The sequence below is a fragment of the Echinococcus granulosus genome, assembly GCF_000524195.1.
Source record: "Echinococcus granulosus chromosome Unknown EG_S00104, whole genome shotgun sequence".
In the NCBI taxonomy this organism is placed as follows: Eukaryota; Metazoa; Platyhelminthes; class Cestoda; order Cyclophyllidea; family Taeniidae; genus Echinococcus; species Echinococcus granulosus.
Window position 1 is genome coordinate 253638 of NW_020170484.1, and position 11208 is coordinate 264845.

At 39.3% G+C, this 11208-nt stretch overlaps 1 protein-coding gene across 1 annotated transcript in view; it reads left to right on the forward strand. All coding sequences in view use genetic code 11, as the record gives it.

Moving 5' to 3' along the window:
• Positions 1–5974, forward strand: part of EGR_08370 (hypothetical protein) — a gene marked incomplete at both ends in the record, with an annotated part of 7264 nt that extends 1290 nt beyond the window's left edge. The window contains 5 exons of the mRNA XM_024497619.1: positions 2043–2200; positions 4010–4069; positions 4764–4852; positions 5712–5786; positions 5840–5974. Coding sequence (XP_024347988.1) covers positions 2043–2200; positions 4010–4069; positions 4764–4852; positions 5712–5786; positions 5840–5974 — 517 coding nt within the window. The remainder of the gene's footprint in view (positions 1–2042; positions 2201–4009; positions 4070–4763; positions 4853–5711; positions 5787–5839) is intronic.
• Between the last annotated feature and the right edge of the window lie 5234 nt (positions 5975–11208).

Genomic DNA, 11208 nt, shown 5'->3' on the forward strand with positions numbered 1-11208 from the left:
ATTTAGAGCGCTGCCATTGACGCAGAAGTCAGAATATTTGCGACCAGAAATTGTTTTGTCGACTTGCAGAAGGACTGACGGGGTACTTGGATATCCCAAAGGTGTTTCTTGTTATACACAATACATAAATAATTATGATGATAATGCCCGAATGCCATTTAATTGACGTGGGGTGTGCAGAAAAATAATGATCCTGTTTGACTGGTAAATGACTGCACGCTATGTAGGGTCAGTAGACTTAAAATTACGACTTTACCCGAAAGAGGAGATGAAGATAAGTACGGGACAATTTTAGGACTGCACTGTTTGTTGTGATGATCGTTATTTAATTACGAGTCACAGTCCATAACTATACCTTGACCAGAAGAAATCCAGCTACAAATCACCCTTTCATGAAGCGTTCCGTCTTCAGAAGCACGACCCAGATCCGGGCATAGTCATTTCCTTTACTCTATCATTAACCTTACCGAAGCACCGATTCCGGGTAGTGGATTTGGCACGCCCAATATCACTAAAGGATGATAATAAATTCTGCTTTAAAAATTATCATAGAGGATGAGGTAAAGTGGTAACTTCCTTGGGTCTTATTCCATTCCATCCAAATAAGTCGTGATACTATGCGAGGGCTTTCATCCCAATGTTGGACTGACTAGTCATGGCTGGCCTAGGTGTTCCTGTGGGAGAAGTGGAATTCCATTAACACCGAGTTATGTCGAGACAGAGAGATTGGTCACACTATTATTTTCCATGTTTGCCATCGAAAAACGACTTCCGTCACAGAATTCCGCCTATGGCTGTGATAAATTTAGACGCCGCTTGACGTGGGACTGGAGTTTTTATTTCCGTGTTGCCTGTATCCTATCAAATTTCCAATCAAGCGAGTGATGGATAAAGGCCTTAGAGACGTTTTTTTTATTGAATGGTGTGCGTGGGTGAGCACAAAGATTGGAGGCTTTGCAGACCGTCAAGGAACACGGGACTTTGAACCTGATCGTGAGTTTCTCGATCACCTTGGTCACACGTTATTATAGTGGCTTCTTGACCTTGTACTTAGAATGGTTGATAGAGTACATAAAGTGCTTTCAAAGGTCAAATAGGAATGTCCTTCCGGAGTTGTAGGCATCCTCAGCGATAGTTCACTTAAAACGTTGACACAGAGCTTGGCACGAAACTAAGAGGTGTGGGACGAAGCAGTAGGTTAATCTCTCGAGGTAACCGAAGATATTTTCTGTCAGTTGAGCAACAGTAAGTCCATTCAATCCCAGCGAATATATCTGTATACAAATTGTTTCATCTCTTACTTAAAACATGACGGAAAATCCTTCTTGACATATTTGCCTAGAACTCACGCGATAATAGCAGCACACACAACGCTGCACCATTATCAAGTAGAGGGAGTCCTTTTGAACCTAATACAGCTGAAGTGGTGTGCATTACCTAGCAAGGAGGCTCTGCAAATTTAGAATAGCCTTCAAACCTAAGAAATAGGTAGACTCGACTTATATCTGTCAGCATCAACAGACAATTTAAAGGATATAAGGTGAGGGATACCGTGCCGAGAATGCACCTACTTATTTCTCCCCTACGCATTTCACAGGTCTACACAATACTCTTGGAATCTTTTTCACTATTTAATGTACAAACGAAATATGATTAAATGATATGGATTGGATAATAAGCTAGAATACAGTACCTTTCAAACAGTAAAAACACAATAGAATAAACAACACTTCAGTATCTAGTTTCACCACCTCTGTTTTTCAAACCTACTCTGTTTAGTATGGATCGAGTCGCATATTAGGATGCATCTTATTCTACTGTGTCATCAGGTTCCCAAATTCTACCCGTACAGCAGACAAGTAATCCAAGCTCTGAAGTGACTACACTAGGTAGAAGATCTACCGAGAACCAGTAGCACCGCTTCGATGACATCTCCCAAGTTGGCTACTCTGGTGGTTGTGATTCCTTTTACCAGAGCCTTCATTCCCCACTTATTGTTTATCTACTGCCTCATTAAGCGTTTTCAGTTTTATTTTTACTAGTTATAAATATGTTCCTTGGCCAATTGGCAATTTTATGGTTTATTGTTTTGGGGAACAAAATTTTTCATCAATTCTGATACAAGTGCGAGTCCTAGGCACCCGCATAGAGATAACAATGCAGGGGGCCCTTGTGTCTGGTATGGAGGTATACAGATATGGTATGCGGGTGGCTTGTGCTCCTTCATAAATGTACTTTAATAGTCCAATAGTCACTCCTATCTCAGATTGTCTCGACAGCCTAACATAATTGCTGACACGTAGGACCCACGGGTATGAGAAGGAGCCACAAAAGGGCAACAGCGGCTCAAGCACTTGCATTGAACATTGCATTGAGACGACAGGAATACATTATGGACAATGATTACAACTGATAATTAAACTGTCAATTTAAAAGGTACAAGTTACATCCTAATAAGCAGCAGTCGTATACATTGGTATACTTTGCTTAAGCCTGGGTTTCGACTACACAGGCATCGAAGCCTCTGCCTATGGACGTTCGGGTTATCCAAGTAGCGCCTCAGTCCTTCTGTACGTTGACAAAACAATTTCTGGTCTCAAATATTCTGACTTCTTTCGACTTCAGGAAGGGCACGGGACGCTACGCCAATGGCAGCCCTCTAAACAATGGTCCGTCCCTCAATCCTACTGTTCCAGTATTGTATTCTCCTGTCTTCAGAGCAGTCCCGGCTCCCTGCATTAGTGGCAGTGGAGAGAGATGCCTATCTTACAGGCTAACTTTCCTGATTTCTACTACTTGGTGATAAACCTTAGCTGGATGGAGGAGGTGAATAGAGTGTGGGAAAAAGAGTCGGTGAGGATCGCAGAAGGCAAAAGGACTAAAAATGAGGTCCAGCTTCGGTAACTATGCCAGTCTCGTGGTCTGTAGGAAAGCTAATGACAAATAAAGCGACACTAGACGTGAACCGTCTGGAAAAGTTCTGCAGTACCTGTATGAAGATGTCAAGTATGTGAATGCTCGATACCTCCTCCTGTCTACCAGCTGGATAGAATGGAGATAGATCTGACTGGTCGGCACTGAAGTGAGAAGTAAGTGACAAGGCGGAGTAGACGTGGGGCATTGACCTTATAGAACTATGCGGAACTCCATCCTCTAAATCATGACTGCATCTGGGAAGGCGTTTTCATCACCAGCAATGGACACACGATATAGTCGGCACCGTCTTGCTTCCCCAACCACAGTCCCTAAACAGGACAAACCTCCAGATTCCGTGGAATTGCCGAGAGTTACAAGTAACGTTACGGTCAAATATCCCCTCATTTACCCAGAAATACGATCATTGAAGCAATTACTTCTTAAGTGTCTTCTAACAGCATGGACTGTGTTTTGCTGGCAGAAAGAGGAAGGCTTTGCAATACTGCGGTAGATTAATTCCGCCTTCCCATCACGCGTTCGTTTAAGGCTCAGCCATTGTACATCCGCCAGGTGGCATGTCTTCTTGGCCATACAGGTAGCCTCAGCTCTTGTTAACCAGTGCTATATATTCCGCCGTAATCCTTTGACTTCTTCGGCCTTTCGTGAAAGCCTTCATTTTTCTAATTTTTATTCCTCTGATGTTTGAGGAGATTTTTGATGTATTTGACGGTGAAGAAACGCAAGAAGTTGGTTATAACACCTCGATTTTTAGCAGCAATGATAACTGATTATGCCATCAAGGATGCCCATATTATGACCGGGCCTGCTTCACGATAATCTTTTTTTATTCCTTCAAGCTCTAGATCAAACAGAGGGATAGTTATGCCATACCAATAGCAAATTTCAGGACCTTTTCGTTCCTTTGCTAAAGAGTTAGGTTTGGAATTTAGCCTGGAAGGCTACTGTTGAGTGGCTGGAAAGGGAGAGTGTAGCACTAGATAGAAAACGTGTTTAGGCGGCATCATAGACAAGAAAACCTGGGTAATGAGATTTTCTGAGCGTCGAGTGTTGGCTTGGTCCTTTTTTCCTTTAGAATTGCCAGTCAAATTTAAATGCTTAGCTGCATTCTTTTTAGATAAGAAGCAGGCAATACGTATGTTAAACTTTTAACTGTGCGGACGCCATTGGCCGAATCTATATGACCTTGACCTCTTGGATAGTATTGATATGCCTCATTCTGCTCGTTCAGAGCATGTTGAGCCAAGGGTGAAAACGAAACATCAATTCTGGAACGAACCCTTGATACTGATCTGTCTCACAATGTAATACATTCCCGTTTCAAGTTTCGAACTCTTTTGAGCTCCCACCCGGTGGCCGGGCTTTGGATCATGCCAGCAGATTTAAGAGCTCACTGCAAATTGAAAAACCATATTCTCCCCAAGTATTATGACTCCTTCTTGCCTTTAGAGAAACCTTGAAGCACTCCAGTCAAAGCCTGCGCAAATCAAAAGAAAACACAAGAAAAAAAAGCTTTTTTCACTATCTCTTACACAGCATGTTGTTTATCATCAGGCTACTTCTCCCTGCTCCGACAACGTCAAAATGCTCATTTTTGCCCCTGACTCTAAAATGACCACTTAAAAGTGCCACTCCTCAGCTCGCACCCTACGGTTTTGGAGAACTTTATCATTGTGGATCATCCGCTTCTCAATTAAAAGTATAATATGATACATCAATTCTTGGAAAAATTGTGGTTTCTGCCTCAAAATTGTCAGCAGTATAGCTTCAGTCTTTACGCAATTATTAATCACTTAACCAGTACTAGTAACTGCTTGTTGCAAAAGGAGTTAATATACCAACGCATTTCTTGGAAGCAAAAGTTATATTTTTTTTCAAAATGAAAAGATTATTTCCAATAAAATTGGCGTCTGGTATGGTTAGGCCTGGACCAGGAACCAGACAGGGTACTAACACCATCGAAAAGCGTAATTTGAGCCTCATAATCCTCAAAACCAGCTGCAACACAAAGCTAGTCTGAGGTAGTTCACAAACAAACCCTGCTGATGACGACCGAATAGTTGAACTCTCCAACCGTAATTAAGAAGCTAAAGATAATTACAGGGGCCAAAAGTTTCAAATCCGTTCCTCATTTAAAAAACACTAATTTAATGTGCAGATTAAACCCTGTTTCTTCCCATAGGCATAAATAGCTCCTCAAAATGCAGTCAAACTTTACCGGTTTCCCAATTTGTGTGTGTGTATGGAAGCTGACATGTCTCCGACGTTATGACGCCCCATATGACGAGTATTTTACTACTGATGAATGATGCGTGAAAAATACTTTGTTAGCAAGCCTAGCAGATTGACAGTGGCCTATATTTGGTGATCCAAGCTCTCTCCTTTTGTACCTTATACTACACTCTCTCACAGAATTATTCCTGCACCTGTCAGGCAGACAAAATCCAACCCCTCAGCCACAAATAGTTTTAGACGCAATAGCATCCCAAGATTACTAAGCTGTGCAACTAATTTGAAAAACCTGACTTAGGCAAACTGAGTGGAGAGTCAGCTGGTAGCTACCAACAGAAAACATTAACCTTTTCGTGTTCTTTTAATTCTGTTTTCCCCTTTATAAATTTCTTTAAATCTCTCTTAATCATTGATGCCTCCATTAATGAGCGGCATTTATTGAATCTTCTGTCCTCATGTCTTGGATTGTTGTTTCTGCTGACTTTCTGCAAGACTGGGTGCTTGCCTGGTCACAGTTTTTCCACTTCCCTGTAATTTCTGTATAGCTTGAACCACAAAAACACAACTTATTGAAAAATGCGATTCTGTATCGTGGAAGTAAGAGTAAAAAATTTATTAAGGTAGTACATAGAATGAGAAGAGCACAAATTACATCTTAAATTATATGAGATAGGACGAAAAATGGTTTACCTGCAGAAATACAACACCGACTTTCACAAGGGCAAACTATTCATCAGAGCCATTGTGCACCTTCTTTCTTTCTTTGGTATCTAAACAACCTCAAAGACAAAATAAATGCAAATTCTAAAGTGCATTAGATAAAGTAACCACAGTAAATGGGTTTTGTAGTAATCTATCTTATTATGTATTTTTTGAGCATGACTTTAAAAACCGTTTGTTCATAATTTTGTTTGATTTCTCAGTATAAGCATAATAACTTGAAATTAATAGGACTCTAGCTCCTCGAGCCTTCTTTGAGAACTAAAGATGAAGTAATACTGGGGCCGAACATGTATTGTCGACCTGCAAAAGGGCTTGGGGCTACTAGCATGGCCCGGAGGCTGGACCGCCCGGCAAGGGTGCAATACCGGAGCTCCAAGTGACCCTTTACAGAAACCGAGATTTAAAAATAATTAAAATATTACAGGAAGACTTAAGACACATCTTTGCATAACTACTTCATATCATAGGAGATTTATTTTTCTCTAGTATTCAGTAATCAAATTGGCATTTCGCCTATTGTACTAATCTTTAATGAATATTTTACCTAGAATAATGTGTAGCAAATCCCTTGACTAGGCAACATATCGCTAAATTAGAAAGCAACACGAATTATATAATTTTAGACGAACTTGTAAAAGTCAGCTTGATGCATTTCTCAATTCTTCATGTCACCTCAATACTGATAAAGTGAAAGGATTAAGTTAAACACAGTTTTTTAGAGTAATACCTAAATAAAAAAAGGGAGAAAGTTGACGCATAATCAGAATAAAAATAGGCAACGCTGTGGAATACCGAATAAATATACAACCAGCCAAGAAGGAGAAATAGTTTAGACTAAAGTACTGGAATTCATAGTGTACAAGGCACCCACCCAATAGCATTTACTTACAAAAATGAGCAGACAAAAGGTAATTAAGTGGTCACAAGAGCTCTCGTTAGAAAGCATTTAACAAAATTTTTCTTGCACTCTAATTTATGATAGTTTTATTGGCTGAAGCTTTTCCGTCTCATCAATGAGGGCTACAATGGAAGCTGAGACAAACAGACATGAAGCATCCCTTATGATGTCTCCTGTCTCGAAACCACTTGTGGCCTCTAATTCCATTGCCCTTATTCTTAGTTTGTGGGTAACATTTTAACTAAAAATACAGGATTGCTTTCATATGGCAGTTTGGAAAGTGGTGATTTTAACTGCAGAGTTTACTTAAACGGAGGGAATTTCTTTTTATATACCTGGCTGTGGAAACACGGAGACGAGAACAATCTTTATATTACACGACATATTTGAAAGGCATCTATCGAAATTCAGCATAATTGAGGTGCATTTGGGATTGTGGAAATCATTTTTGTTGACATCTTTGTCTTCCAGAATTCGTCTTGCAGTATTTTGATTTTGTTAAAAGCCAACTTTGGAGGGTACCTAGCATTGGTAGTTGATGGATCGTACTTGATAGTGTTTACTGTTGGGTGGGGTGACGGATGAAGTGTGGTTGTGCTGGTCGTTGCATAACAATGTCATTGTTGTCAACGTGTGTGTAATCAACATCAGTTGATACTCTGTTTAAGCGGTCGTAGCTAGAAATGGAATCGTCGAAGTCATCAATGGGTCGTGTGATGAAGTGATGTCTTTTATCAACTCGCGTGTCGCATTGGTTGCTGATGGATTGTAAGTAGTAGTGGTGTCAGAGTCAACCTGCAACCTGTTCAATACAAATGGAGGACGAAGTATCTGCACGAATTTGTGCATTAGATATCATAGGCAAGTGTATAGCAAATTGAATTTTTATTACATTTATACATGTGGGAGAAGTTGGAGGAAGAGGTAGGGTATTAAACGCACCCCAGATTTTCCAATTCATACTTGGATGCAGGAATCGCAGATTTCATCAATGCGTACTTGTGTACTGATTGCACTAAGTAAAAATTTACAGTTCCACACTAGTAGCTAACTAAATGGCATCAAAATCCAAGATAAATATATCCACTTCTTTAATATACTCAAGTAATTTGATGAGCTGCATAATGTGGAATTTATTTTCACAGTTTGGAATAAATCTATGCTAGAAAAGAGGAGGGATAGTCTTTGTGTTTGCATGAAGATGTAATAAATATCAAAGTTGGAAAACGGCCCAAGTTTATACTATTTGTAGAAGAAAAAACGATCTTCCGAAGAAGTTAAACGCAGCGACCACGGGAGCCACAGTGGTCTGTGGGAGGACAAATATTTTGGAGGTTAGATTGGTGCGACTGACGTCAAATCAAAGGTAAGAGCACACGGCTTGACTTTATTCAGTACTTTTGGCGTCGCCTGGAATTTTCAAGGTATTTTATATGATGGTGGGAGTGCAACTACTTACCTGCTTCCAGAATTCTCGCTGTCACTAATGTGATGTTACTAAAAGCGACTTTCATGCGGTGAAAACTAAACAATGATCGGCCACCACATCTTGGATGAGGTATTTACCAAACTCTTTAATTTATGATGATTTGCGAGAAACGGGACATTTGTTTTGATGGAAACTTGTCCAAATACAGGCGAAGTATAATAAGATCACAGTAGAAAATTTTTTAGTCCTTCCTCCACACTAACTACTACTTATTTTTTAAGTAGCAAACATGCAAACCTCGAAGCGTTCAATGCCTTATGTAACTCACTTTCATCCATTCTTCATTTCAATTTCTGGCGTAACATCAAAGCACCCTTTATTGTTGAAATTCCGCAAAAAGCGCTTGTTTTAACAGGTCATTTAACTTGAGCCTCCATTTCTTTTTCACTTCTAGAATGCTCACGACCACTTGAAGTTATTCCAAAGTACGGGAGGTGGAAATGTGAATTTAGCGTTGTTACAATTTTAGAAGATGAACATTAGAAATTTACCATAAATTCTTGCAATTACGTGAGCAGTCGCAATTACGTCAGCCCTTTAAACATCCGGAGGGAACTTAGCTTTCAAAAAGAAGGTCGACAAAACTTCTATCCATTTGTTTGACCCCATTTGATTGGAAGAACCTGGATACATGATTTGACTTTATTCAAAACCTTACATATTACCCCATTTATTCGACTAGAAATGTTGACATATTTCATGTAAAGAGGGAGCAAAAATATGAGGCTGACTCTTTTGCCGGTAAACTTTAGTGTTTAGCTAGCCAATACGTGCTGAGCCTAGAAGCATTCCAGAATTCAGGATAGGAATCAATATTCCAGAGGAGTACTTGGGAGGTTTCATTCTTGTTTTAAAAAATAAACCAAAGCAAGGTCTTATTCGATTTTAATAAATAACTTAAACTGAATTTTTTACTATATAAGAGACAAAATCAAGTTAAATAGGACCATAAGTCAATGTAACTGGATTACCCCGATTTCTTCAGCGGTACTTTGGGACTTTGCTGAAGTTCCAAATCGACAAAAGCATTAATTAATCTTTGCAAAACTGAATGTTTCCAGTAGTTGCATGCTAAGTTTAAAAGAGAAGGACAAAGTTAATTTGAAGGACTATTAGGGCAACAATTTAAATATTTGTTCCTAAATTAGTTTAAATTAATTTCCAAAAGCACATAAACATGTCAAAACAGGCATCTGCATTCCCACATTTGTATAAAACACTCACTTTGAACACCTTCAACAGATGATTAGATTACTTCCTCTTCTTTCTGAAGGAAATCGAGCCAACACGATTCATTGTGATCAGTTTTAGTGCCTGAAAAAAAAGAGCCGCATGGTTATGAAAACTTAAACTCTGCAATTCCAGCATCATTTTTTTTAAAATTGTTTGTAAGATTACGTAGGATTGCTTTCAAGATCCATTGTTGAAGTGAATCCATTCATCTTCATTTTGACGTGTTCGAGTAGAAGATTCACAAGTCAATTCGCTACCAGGAGCTACCAAATGGTCAAAAACGGTGAGTTGTTTACCTCACAGTAAGTATACTCCTCGTCTGATGCCACCATTTAGATTGTTGACTTCAATCCACAAATTGTGTGCGGCATGCATCACCATAAAATCATCTGACAAGTAAACATAGCGTGTCTGAAGCTTTGTACATCCAATGTCACCAAAAACAATGGGTCCTAACTGGAAAAACAGTTTTATTTAGGGTACTATATTCACTTATTTGTTTGGTAGAAGATATTATTACAATTTAAGTAGATTCCTTTTACGAAAAGAGGGCTTCATGTAGATGATACTACGTATTCATCGATGCTTTGACATTCACTGCTGACTGCCGCATCAAATGCAAATTACAATGGTATTTCCAGCCCCTGCTCTGGGTACGGTTGCTTTATTAGCTGTTTTTGGGGCAATATTTAAAACTTCTAATATGGGTTTAATTCGTCAGCCTCTGGTGTCGGACTGAATATTCAAGCGTCTGCTTTAGGATTTGGCTATCTCAACTTTTACTGTGGATGCCGTTATTTCAGCCTCCGTTGTGTATTCTGCTTATTTTAGTTTTTCTTGTAGGTTTTCAGTCTCCCCTCTGCATCATAGCAATACACCGCCAAACCACGACGAAAACATCTATAAATTCTGAAATATGGAGGCAAATTTCGCGTATAGCCTTTCCTTTATCATTTATGAGTAATAGGCCAATTAATGTAAAAGAAGAACTGTGAGGCTGAAAAAATGAGTGGTGGGAACAGGAAAAGGCTGGCCAGTGTCGAAGTAGTTGTCAGAGCATCTTTTGCTTCCAATGTTTGCCCACCAAATAAATTGAAAATACCACTCCACGAGATTGGAATTATTATTAGTATTTTCATCCAATAAACTTATAAGCCTCAAAGGTAGCCAGCTTTTAAAAAAAAATGTTTCGCTAACATTCTACTTGGTAAGCAATTTCATGCGAGAATATTAACTGGTATTTCATTTTTTTGGGTCACACATCTTCCGGAATTTAGTCTTGGATGAGTAATGCAAATGCAGCCAACATTTCGCCATTCTCACCTCCATCAAAATACCGGTGTCATAGGACGATTTCTTTGCCGAAATATTGCAAAACACATTTATTTTGACAAATTTTAACGATGTGAGTCTCAATCCAACCTCAAACTCACAAAGGCTCCCAATCACAACACCTTAGTTTAAAGTGCATGAAAACAGGAATCTTGTGACAAAAGTGTAACAATTGCACATGGATGTAGGTTAAAATACGGGATAACTTCTTACTCATATATGGTGATTGCATTACACAGAGTGACTCGGGAATCCCGACAATATTTTCCACACAGCTTTGCATGTGAGTCTTCGTGAATTTCGTGACAAATACTTTGCAGAGGTTGACTTCACATATATGTGTGAAAGGAGATTAAAATTAACCACC